This window comes from Sander lucioperca, chromosome 18 (genome assembly GCF_008315115.2).
Source record: "Sander lucioperca isolate FBNREF2018 chromosome 18, SLUC_FBN_1.2, whole genome shotgun sequence".
NCBI classification, from domain to species: domain Eukaryota; kingdom Metazoa; phylum Chordata; class Actinopteri; order Perciformes; family Percidae; genus Sander; species Sander lucioperca.
In genome coordinates, this window is record NC_050190.1 from 961,791 (window position 1) to 982,498 (window position 20,708).

Sequence of the window (20,708 nt, forward strand, 5' to 3'; positions counted from 1 at the left end):
GCACACTAACAGATGTAATGACAAATTAACCGCTTTGTTTCTATAGTGTGTGAAGAGCAATGATTTGGCCAGAACAGCACACTATTTCATTCACAAACAACCAGAGTCCCGTCTCTAAAAAATGTAAATCTCCCGCGATGAAACGTGGCGGACGACAGCCAGGAAGAACAGCCACGCCCGGGCCGGGCTTCTGCGGGAGATCTGTCCTCACACAGAGGTTCCCCGCTGATAACGCCGGCATCCCAGCCGGGGCGGTTAATGATGAGCACTGCTCTGTGAGTTTTAACTAACCATGAAGCTAACTCATACTCTGTTTGCACTGAAGCCATTAGCTCTGTTAGCGCTCTTCGCTTCCGCCACCCTCTTTCTCCCTTTGTGATCCGCTGATCTGCGTATGCGCTCTGTTTGAGAACCGATCTCCCACAGAAGCCTGGCCGGGTTCAACAGGAGTAGACAGCGTCCTCAACGTTCCCCACTCACAACAGGATCGTAAATATTGAACACTGTTTAATATTTACGACTTGAAATCAGTGCTGCCAGGATGGACTTCCGAGCAGATCGGGGGATGTAAAAAACATTCCTAACATACTTCACAGCAGGAAAAACTGGCAAGATAATCTTGAGAACCATCATAATTCAGAGCACTGTCGGGAGAGGGGAATCGGGCCCAAAATCAGGCTTGATTCTTGTGTGGTGTGTAGCCGGCAGTAGCTGTGTTGCAACAGCAGGTGATTCAGATCTGTGACTACATAGCTGCACCTACCTGCTCCTGCGGGAGTATGTGGTCCAAATCCAGGCTAGTGAGAGAACGGTTGATCCTCAGGGCCAGACACAAGGCCATCAGGCCTCCAACCTTCACCTCGTTCTGACGGAGGTCCAGCCCCTGAATCTGATGACTCTCTGCAAGGAACTCCGCCAACGCCACAGCACCTTCACCAAAGAAAACGTTGAAATGTTAGAGAAGGCAAGCTTGCCTAGGTAGTTGCAAGGCTAGTTTGATCTTTAAAAACCCTCTCTTGGCTAGCTTCCTTAAATAACCAACTTTGTCCAGACTGCAGTCTTTAGCCTAGGTAGGACTCCAAACTTAACTAAAAGCATCTATGTTTTGGCTTCAGACACTGGCTCACACATACATTCTGCATCCAGAGCAGCTCTGCCTCGACATTTTAATTAGGTAAGCATGCTGCTTGTCTCTTAATGTAGTTTAGCTACAGATTAGAACATTACAGGGAGGTGATGAGTTTAGATGATGGATCAGGGAGTCATTATAAGATACAGTATCAAAAGAAAATGCTTATGCAGTAGTCTGTTTACTACTAACACAGCTTTATTTATGGACAAAACAATTTTAGTGCAAAATCTCAGCAGGCTAAAGCTAGTTTTGATCCAAATTACTAGTTCAAAAACACAAAATGAATTATCTCTTTTAGAGTTGAAAGGATTACTTCATTAATTGATATAATTGGCAATAATATTGATAAACGATTCATCGATTAGGCACAAATTCAAAACATTTGTTCCACCTTCTCAAACCTACTTAGTCTTCTACAACAACTGTCTTTGAGTTTGGGACGGTTGGTTGGACAAAACGAGCCACTTATAAATAAAATTTAAATTTAAATCTAAATCTAAATCAGCTTGGGTTCTGGGACACCGCGGTGGGCATCTTCCACTCTTTTGTGACGTATTATAAAACATTTCATCCGGAAAATAATCTGCAGATTATTTCATTTAAAATGATTGTTAGTTGTGTTCCTATCTGTATTTAGAACTAATAGGACATGCAAGTGGTTGACACGGAACCAAAGATGGGAATTTGTGGCCAAATGCTACACAATCCTTATTTATTTTCATGGGCCTAATCTTTATGAAATGTCCTTTGTGTCTAGTTCAGTTGTAAATTCAATTACAATCACAAAAATAGTGCTGCATGCAAAAGGAGACCATGTTTGTGTTTTTAGTGGTGGCGCCCTCTATTGGCCATAGTAATTGTATAAAAGTATAAGAGTGCAAAGTCCCATATAAGGAGGCAGGTCGGGGGGGGTGGATGGGTCAAACAAACACAAGACTTTTTGTCCTGTTTGAAAATAAACGGTGAGCTTTTTTTTTTTTCAAACTTTATGTAACAAATGAAACAAACGGAGCTACATCATCATGTTCAGTGTCTCATGCGTAATCGGAAGTGAAGCAAACCAGGATCTTTTTATAAACGTAACTAAGTAGTTTTGGTGCCTGAACCTAACCAAACTGCGACCGTTTCACAATGTTAACGACGTGTTTAAAACCGCGACCGTTACCTTCTCTGGTTTAGATATGAGGAGGGAAACCCCTCCTGTGGGTCAGATTAGAGGGGAGGAATAAACGACCTACATCGTCGTATGGTTTGGAGGACTGGTTGTGGAAAAGAAGAGTACTGCACATGTATTGTTGTACCTTCAGATGTGATGTTGGTTTGGGCCAGGCCGAGCTGCAGCACCGAGCAGTTCATCATCAGAGGCTCCCTGATCACCTGGATCCCCTCGTCTCCCAGGAGGTTCTCACCCAAATCCAGGACCTGCAGGACCTTCAGCACGGGCTGAAAGACAGCATTCATCTCCGCTCTTACCTTGGACTAGTCTCGCATTGCCAGACCTTCCTCCACAGCGCTGTGGAGGAGGGTCTGGCGAGTCCACACAGCATTCTGGGAAGGGAGAAAAACGTGCTCTGGTTTATTGGCATTTCTTTAAACCAATCACAATCGTCTTGGGCGGTGCTAAGCGCCGCACGGAGCCCCGGTGCCTCTGCTAAATAGCCTCGGGAAGGAACTTGTTTTGGTGGAACGTGTGTACGTTCAAAAGTAGTTTTAGTCGTGCAACAGAAAACTCAGATTGGACAGATAGTCTAGCTAGCTGTCTGGATTTACCCTGCAGAGATCTGAGGAGCAGTTAAACATAGTCCTCAGAAATCCACCAGAGGTTAGAATTACAGAACAAAGAAAGAGGAAGGGGACGGACATCGGGCGGAATTTCCGGCGGCACACGGACAATCCCGGAAGGGGAAAGTTGTCGATATAGACCACCCTTGGACTAAACACTGTTCTCACTGGACCCAGGTACCAACAAAAACTGAAGACTTTTAATCCCTGTTATTAAAAGTAAAGTATGACTTTACTCGACAATGCAACCTTGCTTTAGACTCTGTGTAATGTGCTACTAACAGTGTGAAAAGGCAGAGATTTTTCAATATTATGTGGTGATTATGATTCCTTTTCTTAATGTTCCTCTCTTGTTAAATGCTCAGAACTTCTGTCTCCACTCTCCAGAGCCACATTAGCATTGAAGGTTGATTAGCTGGCGCATGAAGCTGGGGGCGTCTGGGGCACAAGAGGCCCATGTTGCCCAACAGCTTGAAGAGGAACACGCCACCCACTCCTCGGTTGCCCCCTCGCCTCGCCACCCTTGTTAAACTCCTCTGGTCACTGCTCTGAAGAGAGAGAGAGGGAGCGCGGGGGCGGAAAGCAAGCCAAGAAGGCAACAGACAGACCCGGAGAGCGTCTTCTTCGGAGTTAATTTGCACCACGGTGACAACAAACACACTTGAGAGGGTCCCCCCTCTTTTTCCTCACTGAGTCGCGGCACACAGAGGCACCGCCACATCCAAACGCGTGGCGAGAAGCTTCTCTGGTGAAGAGGGGAGGAGGAGAGGGAGGAAGAGCATCTCAAATGGATATTCACGAGGGATAATAGCAGACAATTAAAGAGGCGACTGCGTGGTTGAGAGTGTGTGAGAGTCGAGCATGGTTGAAGCCTGTCAAACGTAACCCACAGGAGGGTTGGAGTGAGAAGTTTGAGGGGGGTACGAGTGTGAAAGCACCAAAAACACAGTATGCTTTCACACATGACATGCTGGCTTTAAACAAAAAAAAACAAACAGCGGAACACACAAAGTAGAAAACAACGAGAGCCCTGCATGACATATTCACCTCAGAATGTTAAGTTTTTTTTTTTTTTTTAACAAAGAGTAAATTTAGACATCATTACCACATTCTAAAACTGGAAGTCAAGTGGATTTTGGCCCACATCTGCTCCCCTTGTCTTAGTCCTTCAAAAGACAAGCCGACAAGCCACGAGGACAGAGAGGAGAAGCACACACACCAACCAGAAAGGTTAATAACAGCTCTCCTCGTCATCATATTCGACACGACCAGCTACGGGTCTAATTATCATCATTATGGCCTGCAAGGACATCTACTTATCCCCGTGACTGGCAGGCCGCATGAGCGCCCCTCCTTAACACACATCTATTATTTAATCAAACCGTTCCTTCTTTTGGTAGCACTGGAGGAGACAGGGCTAGCGTATGTGGCAGGCCTTTAATTTCTAGCCTTTTGACTTCCACAATCGCCACTCACATGACAGGAAGGTGCAGTTTATGCTGCCAATCAGGAGGAAGGAATGCATGTTATTAGGAGTGTACAATGAAACGTGTGGAGGAGGGACTTTGTCAGAGGGGGACTCTCTGGATGGGGCCAACGCTTTTCATTCCCTCAATACCGTATAAAGGAAAGCAGGTATCAGCTGGACAGTTTAACTCCGTTTAGGAAAGCTGATACGGCTGTTCTGATCACTTCATGGTCAGAGATAGAATCAAGTGGATATCTGTCAAAGTTACAGTATTTTAAGCATGACATTCCCTCTTTCTGTTTCCTCTTTCCTGTGGAGGAGGAACAGTAACACAAAGCGGGAATTCTGTACTGAAAAAGACAGTGACTTTGTTAATATCCACTTGACTTGTCTACCTCAGACTGCTGAAGACTCAAGTTAGCTTCAGATACACTTTGGAATGAATTTAGCATGGAATGAGGTCTGTGGACCTGTCGCTGCAATTCCATTGGCTGAATGTAAACGTGTGAAGTGACCTGTGAACATGCAGCTTAATAGAATAGTTGGACATTTTAATATATGCTTACTCAGCCTTTTTCTGAGTGAGAGGAGAAGACTGATATCAATGTAATGTCTGTGCATTAGGTACAGAGCTGTCAGGACACGGTTAGCTTAGCATAAATACTGGAAGCAGGGGGACACAGCTAGCCTGGCTCTGTCCAAGCTTATAAACATGGCTTCCAACACCTCTAAACACCTCTGTCAAATTACTTGTCTAACTCAAAATGCTGAAGCCTCATGTTAACCTCAGATAAACTTTGGAATGAATTTAGCATGGAATGAGGGCTTACATGAGAATAGATAGACTGTTGGCATTAATTGATTTGGTTCCAAACTCAAAGCTGGTACTATGTTCCTCACCAGAGCCTTGGCCAGATGGACCATGCCACATGCAGTGATCTGGTTGTTCCTCAGCAGTAAGACCCTTACACCTGCCGTCTGCCACCGCAGACCATCGCACAGCTCCTCCAAACCTGCAGAGTTCGAAAAACAACAAAAAACATTCAATTATGGTAATTGGCTAAACGGGTTCAACTGAACTGCTTTGTATAAGTAGGCTAAATGGCACAGACAGATGTTTAGTGGGAGTGAGCAGCTATAAAGTTTGCTATGTGCTTAACCTTTGCACATAATCAATTAGGTAGCTGGACTGTGCTAATTTGTAAAGTGACAGTGTAGGGACCACTCCCACTGTATTTACCTTTCCTGCTGCTTTGCTGTTTTGCCTAGTAAGCTGCTGGCAAGCAAAGTTAGGTGGGTCATTCTTTAATTAGCAAACACTGAACAAGGGCTGCCAAAGGGTTACTTATAATTAATAAGATTATGTGTCACATTTGCAAACAACTTGTGCAAACATCTGCCCCTTGTTCACACAATGTTGATTATTTAAATTTGTGAAAGCATTTTGCAACGAAACTATGTTGCCTCAGGTTTTAAGGACTAGTGCAACATTCTGGCAACTAAACTAATTTGCTTTCTAGATTATCAAGAAACAAGGTTTACCATGTAACTCCTTCTAACACCACATATTGTCATATTTACATTTCTGTTTTCCCCCCCAAACATTACCTTACCCAAACATAATTTACCAATATTTATTTCCAAAATGTTGAACTAATCCTTTAAAGAATAATCACATAGGAAGAGAGAGGTGAGAGAGGAAGACTGATTTCTATCTCATGTCCGTGCATTAAGTACAGAGCTGTCAGGACACGGTTAGCTTAGCTTAGCATAAAGACTGGAAGCAGGGGGATACAGCTAGCCTGGCTCTGTCCAAGCTTAAAAACATGGCTTCCAACACCTCTGAACACCTCTGTTTCAACTTTTATGATCTGTTCTTTCTCAAATTACTATATATCCTTATTTAATTGTTATTTTATGTCGACATCATTCAGCACTCTCCACACCAAATAATGTATGTTCTCCATTAAATAATAGTGCAGTGCACTTTCTGGGCGTGCCTGTTTCGAGTGGGCTGGAAGTTTATTTGATGAATGGTACTTAAAGCAGCCATATTATGCTCATTTTCAGGTTCATAATTGTATTTTAAGGTTGTACCAGAATAGGTTTACATGGTTTAATTTTCAAAAAACACCATATTTTTGTTGTACCGCACCGCTCTCTGCTGCAGATCCTCTTTTCAGCTGGTCTCTGTTTTAGCTACAGAGTGAGACCTCTTTTCTTCTTCTTCTTCTGTACTATCTTTGATTGCACTGCACATGCTCAGTAGCTCAGATGTAGATCATGTCAGCTAGCTAGCTCCATAGACAGTAAAAGAAAGACTGTTTCTACAACTTTGGTCAGTTACAAGGCAGGATTAGCTGGGAGACTTCTAAATGAGGGCGCACATGTAAGTAGTTCTTTCGTAGATTAATATTGTGAACTTGTGTGTGTTGTAGCAGTGCTTTGCTATTGAGGACGAGGTAGCATGCTAGCGTTAGCATTAGCGTTAACGCTAACGCTACGAGCTAATGGTTGCGGTTAGTCAGCTCGTTTCGGCTTGTGACGTCACAAGCCGTGTCGATTTTGACCAGCTCACCCAGAGACTGAAGGCAGGACACATTCAGAAACTGTATCTCACTCTAAACAGCATGGATGGATTTTTTTCAGAGTTTGTATGTGTGTGGAAGCACCAGAGACACAACATAACACCCCAAATCCCAGAAAAAGTGATTTTTTCATAATATGGGCACTTTAAGATATGCAGAGGAAAATTATCCAGGGATCTTCTGTACTAAATTTGGTGACGATTGCTCAAATGTGTGGGAGAAGTAGCGACAAAACCCCCCCCCCAGATTTTGACACAATTTTAAATTGATCTAAAGGCAAATGGGTAGGGCTTTTATGGATAGATTTGTCTGGACTCACAGAATACGGAACAAAAATAACTTTGTTTCTGAGACTTAGGGTCCAAAGTCACAGGCAAAAACGTAAAGTTCATTGTCATAGCAAAACTATCTGGCCAAATTCCACCACATTCGACACTGCACTCCCTTGGGTTTCTAGCAATACACCTGCCAAGTGTGAAGTCGATCAAATAAATGGTTCTTGAAATATGTGAAGGACAGGCATATACACATATACTCACAGAGATTCCTTAATGCATAGCTAGATAGCTAGATAGATAGCAGATCCATGGGTTCTCAATTAGACAAAAGTGAGTGCTCTTGCCGACCCAGACATTTTACATATCGATTTTGCCCTGCACAATCTCTGTAACAAAGATGGACATCCTACCAGCATCTGCTACAGCATTGCTGCTGAGCTCCAGTGTCTGTAAGGTGGTGTTGTAGCGGATTAGGTCTCCTAGCTGCAGGGCGTCCTGGTAGCTGTTTAACAGGTTGTTGGTAAGGTGGAGCTCTTTCAAAGCCTTGTTTGACTTCAGTGCACCAACTACAAGCAGCAACAAAAGAAAAGATTACCAAAAGAAATATGATCCAGAATGTATATTAACTTAAGGGCAATTATACTCCTCAAACTTTTGAATTAGTTTGAAAGCTGCAAAGCAAATACTAGCAAACATGTAGCGTGACATTAACATTTGTTAAATTTCTCTGATTTAAAAGTACTAAGTAAACTTTGTCAGTTATTTAGAAAATCAATATTCAAGGAAGATTCTAGGTGGTACCAGGCAGGTAAGGTTGTCATTGCATGACATGCAACAAATGTCCCCCTGCTGGGAATATAAACGTGGGTGTTAACCATTAGGTTACTAGGGTGCCCTGTGAAACCCAATGTATTTCTTAACTTTTGGTTGGACTCAGAAATAAACTTTTAAAACTGTTAGTTTGCATGGCTCAAAGCCACAATTATGAGAATAAGACCTGGGTTGAAAAATACCAAAATCTATCTAATCTAAATTATTTTATTAACAGTATAAGAGACTAGTGATGTTTGAAAGTTATTCTGAGCTGAGTGAGTATCCTGAGTTGTAAGCTTCTTCTACTGATGTTAATTAACATACAACAGGGCAGTAGTCGTTGGTGGGAAGCCAGTTGGGGACCAGGTCTTTTTCTCACAGGGATAACATCACACACACAGATGTAGAAGCTCCTCGCTGGAAGGTAAACTGATCAGAGGCATATGATGAGGACTGGAGTGGACGGAAATTTGCTCTTCTCCCCCTCCCCAAATTAAGACATATAGATTGTTTTAAATTTATATTAGACATGGTCCATCGTACAAGTGTGGTCCTCCTAGTGCCAAACACAGGGCCTCCAGGTTGTAACTGTGATAGACTGATTGATGGCAAGTGAACTTGAGCATGAAAACGAGAGCACAGCAGGACTCGCCGCCTCCTGCAATTACTGCAGTAAAGATCAAGTGACATTCCTCCCATTCTAACATGAACCAGCCATTGTTGAAGCCAGAGCTGTGACTCCTCAGCACAGGGTGTGTTACAAAACCCCTGACAACTTTCAGGCCCTCTCTTCAAAATGTTAGTGTGCACGCCATTGTAAGGATCCTTTATCAAATCTTTGATGGTTGTTTGGAGAGATATCTTGTATTTATGTGCGTGTTTTGGGCATTCTCTGTGTAGTTGTGTAATGTGCACTCTACTGCGGTACACATGTGGCCATGTTGCCTGGGCCCTCGCTGCCCTTGCATCCAGATCGATGCCGCAGATTTGATCAAGCCTGTTGGGCTGCATGTGGAATGCCAACATTGTCATCAGGCACAGTGGGAACCAAATGGTTGAATCGGTGGGATTGATCCGGTCGAGTTCACCACGAGCACCCAATCCCGCAATCAGAGGCCCCTCCGATCGAAGGCAATGATCCTTAGCTGGGACCCCCCGCCGGGAGGGAAAAAGGGGAGGCGGCGGTGTGCTCGGTTAAGGCAGAGAGGATGGGGTGGGATGAGAGATGAGCACGGGAGGAGGAGGTGGGCTGTGAGACCCTAAAATATCAAAGAGATCCAGGAAATGGCTGAAAATGTTGGGAGGAACAAGTTGCTGTTGGGAAGAGTGGGCAGCATACTGCGTCCATTTGGTTCGTTTTCTGCTCCCAGCTGAGAGGAGATGAGAGGCTGTGTTCTCCGATTTTTTTGTCCCAAAGCAGAGTCAGAAACAGGGGTTGTTTTACCATGACATCCCATCATCTACTAGAATAAAAAAAAACATTGTATTGGGGTTTTATTTGATTATCTAATGAAAGTTAGAGTTTGGGCCTCATAATGAATATTACTGCTACATCCCTATCTATCTCAACACCTGAAGCCTAGTGTTAACTACCTCTGTTGCACATGACTTTCCATGTGTGTGTGTGTGTGTGTGTGTGTCCATGTACAGCACTCAAATCCGCTCTTAGTGTTGTGTTCACCTTTGGTGAGTGTATTTATGTATGTGTACTCATCCAGTAATTCATTGTGTATATGTGTGGGGGTTGATGTGTCATACACTCAATATCCCACTCGCCCATTGCCCTTCTCCATCGCCACGGATACAGTTCAGAGACAGAACAGCAGCCATCGATGAAGGTGAGAGAGGACAGACCTGGCCGCAGTTGTTGTGCTTTGGGTTGTTTATTTCAAATGACACTTCATTTCTGGGTAACAAATAAAGTGTGTGTGTACAAGTGTGTGGTGTTGAGATCAATGTAAAATGAAAAAAAAAATTGAATGTGTATCCCAGTTTTAAATGTTGTGTGTATAGTGAATATATATATATATATATATATATATATATATATGTGTGTGTGTGTGTGTGTGTGTTTGCGTGTGTGTCCTGGCTGCCAGAGCCTTTATAGATGTGTGCAGCGGTGTGTAAAGTGACAGGTAAGAGATTAGGCCTGTAATCCGGGTCCAGACCTGCAGAGAGGGTCACAGGTCAAAATCTGGTCCTGCTGGCCGGAGGACACACCCACACACACACACACACACACACACACACACACACTTACTACTGCATAGGCACGCATGAATTTACACTCACAGTCCACACTTGCACGTGGAAATTATTTAACAAACTCACAAAAGAGTGTTCAGTAAAGGAAAATTGCTTGTGTGTGTACGTCATACCCAGTGTGTATAGAGGCATGCCGCTGAGCTGGGCATTGTGAAGGTGCAGCACTGTGAGCCGGCTGGTCAGCAGAGCTTTAGATAGAGACTGGGCCGGGTAGTCAACCACGGGAACATTACACACATCCAGTCTGGACAGACGCACGCTCTGAAAAACACACACAACACACAACACACACACACACACACACACACACACACACACACACATTGCAGGTATACAATGAATACAGACAATTGCAAGTACAAAGAAACAGTTCAAAACCAGAATGTCATATCTGCCCAAAAGAAGAGAAAGAACAATGTTTAGTGGAAGACAGGGCTTCGCTAGCCTGGTTGACACCAGACCCACTCTCAGTTGTAACTGAGAGTGGGTCTGGGTCTCGTTCATTCGCAGCTCATTTCCAAAGGGGCGCCACCAACGGACTCCGCTCAAATGCCTCTGGGCGCAATTGGATAGTCCTTCAAACAATCAGACCAAAGATCCGGGTGATGTAGCAGCGACAATGGCATCAACGGGTTGCTGCGCTTCGGTGGCCGTGATGTTGAATGTAAACAAAAAGCTGCTCGCCGTCGCTGCGCTATCGTCAACGGTTGTGATTGGTGCCTCGATTTGGAAAAATTGGAAATGGGCTTGAATGGGCTCTTGGCCAGACTGACTTGCAGAGTAAATCTCAAATTTGCCAGAAGTTCGTGAGGGTTTTCCCAGGCTAGGGCTTCGCCATCACTCAGGCTCGTCGAAAAAGTAAAGTGCAGACGGTAGTGAGTAGGCCATTACACTCTAGAGGTGTCCCCTACTAAGAATGTTCATGGGGCGGTTGATGTATTTAACACTTTAAAAAGATTTATTAAAAGCTTCAAAGACTTGCGACAACACAAAACCTATTTAGAGCGCTGCAGGGAAAAGTTACAGCGGTCTGAACCGGCCCAGAGGCTCAACAAGCGCCCACAAGCACAGTAGGCCTATATGGTCGAGCTAGCTAGAGACTGACTGAAGAGAGCGAGCGTCGTTAAAACAAAGCGGTGAATCAGAGAAATAAAACGTCAAGGAAAAATATTCACGACACAATTAACCCTACTGCTAACCTAACTTCTTTCAGTCAAAATTTACATTTTACATTACAAATGTTACAAACTCCAACCCAAAAGTCTGTTTAAATGCTTTAAGCAAATACGTAACAAAACTCTAAAACATAACACACAGTCAGTTAAATGAATGAATAAAAATAAAAACAGTTTCCTGAAGTCTAAACATGCTTAACGTTTTTGGCAAGTGTTGCAGACTGCTAACAGAGCTGTAGCGGAGCCAAAGTAGCGCACTTTATAGTAATTAACTTTATCGGTAAAATAAAACACCAATACAGATAACCTGCTAATTGCCAATTAATTGCCCCGATAATCAGCCAGGCCAATAATTGGCCGATCCCTAGACTGATGATACCAAAGAAGTGAAGTGAAAATTGTTTTTTAGGAAGTTTATTCCAAGAACTCCATGCCGGTTGGCGCAGAGAGAGAGCCCTCACATATTTGACGAAATAATCTTAACTCAAAGTCATGCTCAAAGTCCTTCCATTGTGTTCCCTCATCCTGTCCCGCTTTGATCACACAGACACGGAAGTCAGTCAGCGGTAACATTTGGCCCGATTGTTTCTCACCCCACAGCTAATCAGTTATGCCTGCTAATGCTATCTGCGATGCTGCAGTAATGCTGCGCGTGTGTTTTGATGTGTCTATGCCGGTGTTCACAGTGGGAGAACTTCTCACCCCGTTTGCTCTGCCCTGCATCTTCAAACCATGTAATGTGCGACAAACTCACTTTCTAGGATGTACATTATGCCCCAGAGAAAGCCTACAAGAAAAGATTACTATTCCACTGCGTCAGCCAACCTGCTTTATCAAATGAGCGAGGGCCCTCCAACACAATGTTCCCATACCGCTGTTGTCAGAAATGTCAAGATGGGTTGTAGATTCATAGTACAAAATCATATCCAGCAAGGACGATGCTCCCTGGAAGAGAAAAAAAAACAGGGAAGGAGAAAAAATGAAGAAAGCAAGGCCCAAATTTGACAGGAATGTTATGAAGTTCTTTTGGAAGGAAAAAAAATGGCCTCTAATCTGATACAGGGGATAGGCCTGAATATGAAACTGCATTGGAAGATGCGAAGATGAGGAAAATAAGTTTTGCTCATAAAACTCACATTTTCTTCCAGTTGGGCTGCCTGCAGATTGATGAAATCAAAGTGCAGCGATTTCAGAACGACTTCCAGAGCTTCACAGGAGCGGTGGTCTAATCGCTCACCTTGATAGAGGCAAGCAATCAAACGGAAGATAATTGGGAGGCTGTTTGCTAACAGGCAAAATTGCACGGCTCTAAATGCGCTTCATCCTTTTTCTGAAATGAACATTTCCGCAAAAAAAAAAATCACGACAAAACAGCTTCCTTTATGGGCAAAGTTTATCTGTGTGCGTGTGTTTTTCTTTTAATAAAGTTCTGAGACTTGATGAGAAACAGAAATAACGACAGCTCCAGTTAGAGGAACACCGGGCAGGCTGTCGTGATTGGACCTCCAACATGTGAATGCTTTGATCATTGATTACTGACGGCCTGCAGAAGATTTACAATCTTACAAAACAACACACTGAAATCCAACTTTACCTCCAAAGTCACATCGAGTATGAAATGCACAATTTCAATAAATATACATACATGTATGTATAATGTATGACAATGTATAAACACTGTAGTCTTATTCACTCAAACCCAGAGGTGGAATTCCAGTACATTTACTTAGGTACAGTTACTTTGTAGGTGCAGTTTACTTGAGTATTTCTGTTTGATGCTACATTTGATACTATTGTAAAATGTGAAGAATTGGTATTGATTAAACAACCCAAAAAGGATATGAAGTAGTCAAAGGCTCCACCTTGAAAGGCTACACCATTAGAAGGCTGTTTACATGTTAATTGATCAGCAATAACAATGAGACAATATAATATATACAGTAATACTATACAGAACTATTGGGTGTCTAACTGCGTGCCAATCACTGCTCATGAACATGCATTCATTCTCCCTTGTGGGGGGAGGGGCTTAGGAGACCGTTTGGGCTTTAGCGGTAAGGGGGGAGGGACTGAGAAGTTGTTGATGTTCAAATTTTTTGGCTAAGTCCTGGATCTTCACAATCCTACCTACGGCACCTTTAATTAATCTAGTTATGTCAATGTCTTGCCATACAGTCTAAAGCATGAGTTCCACCCAGAAAGCTTTGGCAGCGGGACAGCTGTCGGTTAGCTGTACTGGGCCTGTCAGGTTAGCTCCTGGTTAACTCATATAGCCAATGTTGTTGTTGTTGTTGGTGTTGTTGAGGCGGGCACAAATTCCCATAACCATATGCCAGCGTTTGAATGGTTACAGTAAAATTATGGCCAATGTTATGTCATTTATTATTTATAACATTATTTTTTTTATTTTTGTAATCCAGCCACTAATCCTTTTGTTGTTAAGTCACTTTTGTGTTTTCAGGAGTGATTATCAGGGATCACTGGGACCATGTTGTAATCTGATTACTGTGACGTGTCGCTCTTCATGCCCCATGTCTTTTTGAAGTAATTTTATCTTTGATGTGTTCCCGTTAATGCATTTAAGGAACCACAGTTCAGACTTGGTAATCTGATTACTCTTACTCCAACCCTGATCAGGGAGTCACACTCCTGCGACTTCAAACTGTGACTGCTCAAACACATCCACGGGACTTTTCCCTCTCTCTCTCTCTCTCTCTCACATTCTTATCTCCCCGGCCAAGAAGGGGGATATGATAATTACTATCATAATTATTTCCAAAATGATTTTTTCCCTGTGTTTTAACAATAATCACTTAACTGAGTGATGGCAGAGGGCGTGTGGGGTGCAAGGGAGAGCCATCTGAAATCCCATTTTTCTAATCCGCCCTGCGTCGGGAAGATAATAAGGCAGCGGCACCCGCAGTCAGATGTCATCAGTGCGTGACGACGGTGACGCCCATCATGGCATCGCACACAACTTTCCACTGCTGCTGCATGCACACGTGTCTGCTGCTGCACTTCTTGACAACTGGCACAGTCCTTCCACCTTCAAAGCGAGGACATTCTGTCCAGCTAGGGCTGCACAATATATCGCTTGTTATCGCCATCGCGGTATCAATTGGCTAACTACTAGCTACAACTGGCTATTAGGGTTAGTTCAATGTAAGGGTTACATTCAAGTTTGCGGTTCAGGATTCAGATTTAGGTTGAATGTACAGGATACGATCGCATTTACTGTGGTTTGGGTTTAGGGTTAGTATCTGACCTAGAGTAATGGGTTGAGATTAGTATAGGATGAAGGCCGGAATATGCATTAGGTTTACAATTTGGGTTAGAAAATCAAATACCCTGAAGGATTTTCTTGGTGTTATTTTCTTCCTAGTGATCTGCCTTATTCTGTGTTGTTTCATACGTTACCATATGATCGCAATCATATACTGTCCATTTCTAGAAAATTCTTGAAAATTTGAAACTGCATCAGGAACACGTAGAATGATCCAGCCCATAGAGGCCAGGGATGGTGTCATTTTGTAAGACAACCCAGCAACCCAAAAGCCCCATTTAGGGTTTTTATGGCACAGGGTTTTTGATAAACACGTGAAAATAAGTAAATAACTGTGATATGCACTCACTCATTTCAATAAACCAACACACTGCTTGCTACAACTCTTTAAGACTAAATGTGTGTGACGTATATGGAGATAACATATCAAAAATATATACATCAAAAATGTCATTTTCTGTCAATTTGATAAATATACATTTATAAAAAAATATATATATATTTTTATTCTGTTATAACATATCTTTTTCTATAATTACACTTTGATTGAATATGTAAAACATTGCAAAATCATTCAGTGTATCACGAGTGTCACATAAAGTCCTCAATCATATTTAATAATGACGGAGCGAGGCGTTCAGCTTACCTTTGAGATCCAGACATTTCACACCGCCACCTACACACACCCCCTGCTGAGAGAGAGACAGGGAGGGGGGGGAGGCCGGAGGTGTGAGGGAGAGGCGTGAACACACACACACACACACACACACACACACACACACAGATATTTGGCAGCATCCTCCTCCCCAGTCTCTTTCCGCACGGCCTCTCCATCCATGCCACACTGTACTGGTTTGATCAGGGAGGCTCATTGGACGCCAGCGCATGAATTATGAATTTCACACAGTTTACCGCCGCCGTTGATGGTGACACGGAGTCCTAATTAACCAGTGTATAATAATTAGAAACAGCTGGTCATCAGTTGATGTGTTCATTTGCCAGAGCCAGTGTTCCACATACATCTAATTTGACTGCATCAATCACCGGAGGTGGCAGATTTGTGCGGATGGTGGAAAACAGATTGTTGTTTTTTTTCTACTGACAAGCAAAACAGGATTTGGGTTTTTTTTTGTTGAAAGCCTCCTTTTATAGATGATGGTAAAATGAGATTCTGTGACATGGGATGGTTCTGGTTTTTCTTCTTTTCTTTTTTTAAATATAAGCATGTTTCACCCCAGACCCTTACTGCAACCCAAACCTTATTTATGTCGATATTTGTTATGTATCAGACATGTACCTGAGCATTCATTAGGGTAGGGGAGGCCCACCTCTGGGTTAAGACTGTGGCCTGATATCAAATGCTGTTATCAAAGAATTGTCCCATAAGAACACAGTTCTGGAAGATATGTTTAGCATGACAACTGTTAAATGTGAAGATTAACATTAATTTTAAAATCCTGAGTGGAGACATCAATTAGAGGCCATCCACAACCACCAGGGGGCCCCAAAAGTGAGCAGATTAAGAACATCAAGTCTCTGTGGTTTCCTGTGTTCATTTGTATTTTCACAGGAAGGAAATTGTACCCAACATATTGTTTCAGGATTTTATTGAGTTTATTTGTTTTATTTGAATGCTTTTAATTCTAGTAGGGTTGTTATTTTGCACATGTATGCATCACAATGCACATTTTAGAGATGGTAAACGATGCGGTCAGCTCCTTACTCTGAGCGATGGGATCTTATGTGAACACATTTTTGCTCAGTTGAAGGAAAGAAAAAATGGTGATTTGTTTTTCTGTGCATCAGTCAGAATTAAAACATTTAAATCAAAGCGTGATCTGATCTGACAGTTGTGTGCTTCTGTTTGTTCTGTTGCCAGGCGCCTGCCAATCATACGCGATCAAGCTGCAGGGCTCCACGCAGTCAGGATGAAGCAGATTAGCTGAGTTTATGATAGTTAAACTCTTAATAAATAATGACAAATATTTGTATTGACTGTTGCTTATTTAGACATGAACATTTAGGCTAATATTATAAAGAAAAACCAAAGGTTTAAAAGCATGTTTTCAGGAACTATAATATCTTGTATGCTGGTTTGTGTCTATTAGATAGATAGTCATAAAAAAATTAGGACACCCATGCTAAAGTTGACTAAAAAGAGGAATAAAAACATAATCTTTTGGAAATTCATCTTAATGCCTTAATTAAAAAAAATCAAACCAGCTATTAGGCTAACTGAAATAAAACCATGCCAATCTTTTGCAGTTTGATTTGCATTGAGAGATGATCTTATGGAAAGTACCCCATGCCAAACTCTAGGTATGGTGAAGGGTATGTGATGATGTGGGGGCCAAGGGAACTTTATCAGGATGCATAGTATCCTGGATCCATGAAATAACTGGCCTTTAAAAATAAAAATCTGCCTGCCTCTATGGGAATTTAACATAGGGGTGTACTGACTTATGCCCCCTGTATTTTAAGGAAGAACATTTATTTATTTACGATACATTATTCATTCACAAAGAAAATTGGTGTCCTTAAAGATTGGATTTTTCCTCATTTTTTTAATTAAGGCATTAAGATCAATTTGCAAAAGATGATTTTTTCATTCCTCTTTTTAGTCAACTTTAGCATGGGTGTCCTAATTTTTTCACATGACTATAGATAGATAGATAGATAGATAGATAGATAGATAGATAGATAGATAGATAGATCTTTGTCATTGCATATATTTACACAACGAAACTTAGTTGGAGCAATCCAGTTTGCAGCATTAAAATACACTATAAAATATAAAATATATGCACACACACCTCACTCATCACCAATACTATAAATACTCTTAGAAAAAAAATAAAAAAAAGTACCTATTCCCATTCCCAAGCCACATTAGCTTTCAGTGTTGCTTGATAATATTAAAAGACTGTTAAAATGACTGTTAGACTGATTGATAACAAAAAGTAAATGGGGTGCCCGATTCTACTCAGGGCCCCAAAACCTCTGGTCTCAGCCCTGTCACCAGCTCCATGTCAGTGGAAGCCTGGCTCCTGACTGCCTCCCTACACCCACTCGTCCTGGCTGATGCTCTGGATTGCCGCCTTCTTATTTGCAGGCAGCGCCTTGTTTCCTCTCTGCTTGCTAAATATGATTCATTGTTCAAAGGGACACGCCGAGTACAAAGGACTTGGAAGGCTTTCCTTTGCTCGGCTCTCGTGCTGCAGAGAGGAGAGCAAGGCACATGACAAAAAGACGGCGGCCATAATGTGCTCCTGTTGAAAGAATTAGACAGATCAATGGGACATAAATTGCACTGTTTATGTATACAAGAGGCTGGTGTGTAATTGGTAGAGGTGGTTGAATTTCCCCCCATAATCATCTTAACTGAGACACGCACACGCACACACACACACACACACACACACACATACACACGTACACACTTATAGAAACAGAATGCGTGTATATGTGTGTGTGTGTGTGTGTGTGTGCGCGCTTTAACATGCGGTGCTTTGATATAAACAGAGCAGGATTTTTGTCACTGTGAGCTCACACAGGAAAGGAGTGCAGATCACATTATTGATGGATTGTTTTTCTGATGGTGATTTGATCCCCAGTAATATAATTCGCCACGCATGTCTCTTTGACAGCCTTATTTCACAGTTGTATTCAATCCGTTTACTGCATGAATTGTTTTTGTTTTTTTATTTCACCCTTTTATGAAGATTGGAGTCTTCCAAAAACATGTCATAAATGTGCCACGTAGGAGAGAAAAAAAACAATTCAATTCAACAACTATGACTGACTCCTTTTTAGGAAGCTGTTCTGCTCGTACAACAGAGATATGCATCACTCTGCCTTTGCATAAGACATACAACGTCTTTGTGTGGCTACTAGATGTTATTCTGTCCTATTACAACCTCCAGCTTACATGGCAAATAGTATAGTGAACTATATTCGGTTAGGTGGCTCTAGTGCTATATATATATATATATATATATATATATATATATATATATATATATATATATATATTAAAGCAAAAACCATTGATCTTCTTCATTGTTATCCTACTGTGACTGCACAACATTGCCTTCAGACAACACATTTAAAATCCGTTTAGGAATACACACAGTATGCAAATAAAGGGGCTTCTTTAGAGATTCATGCAGATGCTTGTCTCTCTCCCCCCCCCCCAAACCCCCCCAACACCTTATCCTGATTAAAAGCTGTGAAATAGTCAAATGTTATGTGATGTTTTCCTGGCTCTGTGCCACGCATGGCTCCGTGTCCCACCCCCAAATGCAACATTACGGCTCCTTATTTGCTCCATGATAAACATATCATCAGATATGTGTTTTCACACATGACTGATTTAAATTGCCTCAGGAAAACATATGCACCAGAGGGCTATTTTATTGTGTTTCTTGTAACGTTTTAGCGGTTTCAGGATCAATTGTGTCTTGTCTTGTTTTTACAAACTTGTCAATGGTGAGTGTTGCTGGGCACACACCACCCAGGATTGTTGCTCTCTCTCTCTCTGTAAACCTGGGTGGGCGGAGCATTTTCAGAACTGCCTCAAGCCTCAACAAGAAAAGTTTCAAAAATCTCCAGCAGGAGTAAAGGCATGTTTCGGGTGTCCAGCTTGCTCCATTCATCTCTCTCTTTTCTTTTCTTTTTTAACGGACTTTGCATGCATTGCTGTCACCTCAGAATTTTTGTTTGGTCTGTCGCAGCCGCAAAAAAAAGTGTCACTGTGTGCTGGCGTCCGGCTAGCGACTGCTTGTGAAACAAACGCTCTGTTTGTGGCACTGAGCCAATGAATGACGCTCAGCAACAATGTGCAGGCAACTGGCTGGCTACCCATCACACACACACACACACACACACACACACACACACACACACACACAACTTCCTCCTCCTCGCAAGAAATACAGTGGCGGCTGTTTTTCATCTTAATGAATTTCTGAACTTGTTCGCTCCCTCTCCGCTCGCTGCTGCCTCATGGTGAAAGACGGAAACTGAAGGCGCCGGCTGCCAAATCAATTGATGTGTCAGGAGGGAGAGAGGACAAAATGCAGTGATAAAAAGAAAAGTGTTCCCTCCCTCACACACGCTCTCTCTCTCACACACACACACACACACACACAGAGACACAGACACAGACACAGGCAGCAGGAGAAGACAGAGATCTGGTTTCCAAAACTTGACTTCCACAGAAGTCATCTCTGGTGCATTCTCTATATTCTTCACTCAATGGTCCAGAGCGGCGCTGCCTCTCTACGTGGGCTTTGTATTAAAAAATGGTTTGAGTGCACCGCTTTTCTCCTTTTAATTAACTGACAACAAACTATAAATAAATATATATCGTATGTATTTTTTAACGTGCATTTTCAGAGCTCTTAGGGGTTAAAAATCACCGCCTTGTTTTCCTTTCAGCATCTTTTCTCGCAATAGAGGATAAATTATTTAAAATAACACGACCTTTTATCTCACACCCTTTGAAGGCAGCAAATTAAAAATGTAAATTGGGAGCTAATTAATATGCAAATGTATTCGTTCACTGTTAACAATTAGCAATTAAAGCTGCAGTGTCTAGAAAGAGCACAGACCAAATTAGTAACTTCATTTATCATTTAAAAAAAAAAAAAGAGATCTAAAAACGTACATAAAATTCTAATTGACTTCCCCAGTATTTGCCACTGTCACTGCCTTTGTGCGTCCGCACTGCTTTTGAAATATATGATAGCGTGCCTTTAGCGACTTCATTAATGCCACTTTGTGTAAAATATACTGTCGCCTTAAATGGTTGATGTCAAAAATAATGTACACATTCAAGGCTGAGTGGCGAGTGCTTGGTTGGAAGGGTGTGTGTGTGTGTGTGTGTGTGTGTGTGTGTGTGTGTGTGTGTGTTTCAGAGTGTG

At 42.2% G+C, this 20,708-nt stretch overlaps 1 protein-coding gene across 3 annotated transcripts in view; it reads right to left on the reverse strand.

Moving 5' to 3' along the window:
* si:dkey-288a3.2 (protein phosphatase 1 regulatory subunit 37) overlaps positions 1 to 20,708 on the reverse strand; it is a 91,101-nt gene that overhangs the window by 51,180 nt on the left and 19,213 nt on the right. For 2 of the 3 annotated variants that reach the window (XR_004895736.1, XM_035994768.1), the window contains exons 4-11: positions 15,431 to 15,476; positions 12,638 to 12,738; positions 12,327 to 12,446; positions 10,440 to 10,587; positions 7,659 to 7,814; positions 5,283 to 5,395; positions 2,434 to 2,575; positions 764 to 930 (exon numbers count right to left, since the gene is read on the reverse strand). Coding sequence is in view for 1 of the 3 variants with exons in the window: in XM_035994768.1 (XP_035850661.1) it covers positions 764 to 930; positions 2,434 to 2,575; positions 5,283 to 5,395; positions 7,659 to 7,814; positions 10,440 to 10,587; positions 12,327 to 12,446; positions 12,638 to 12,738; positions 15,431 to 15,476 (993 nt within the window). In the remaining 2 variants the exon portion in view is untranslated. The remainder of the gene's footprint in view (positions 1 to 763; positions 931 to 2,433; positions 2,576 to 5,282; positions 5,396 to 7,658; positions 7,815 to 10,439; positions 10,588 to 12,326; positions 12,447 to 12,637; positions 12,739 to 15,430; positions 15,477 to 20,708) is intronic. The other variant, XR_004895737.1, reaches the window with a different exon arrangement.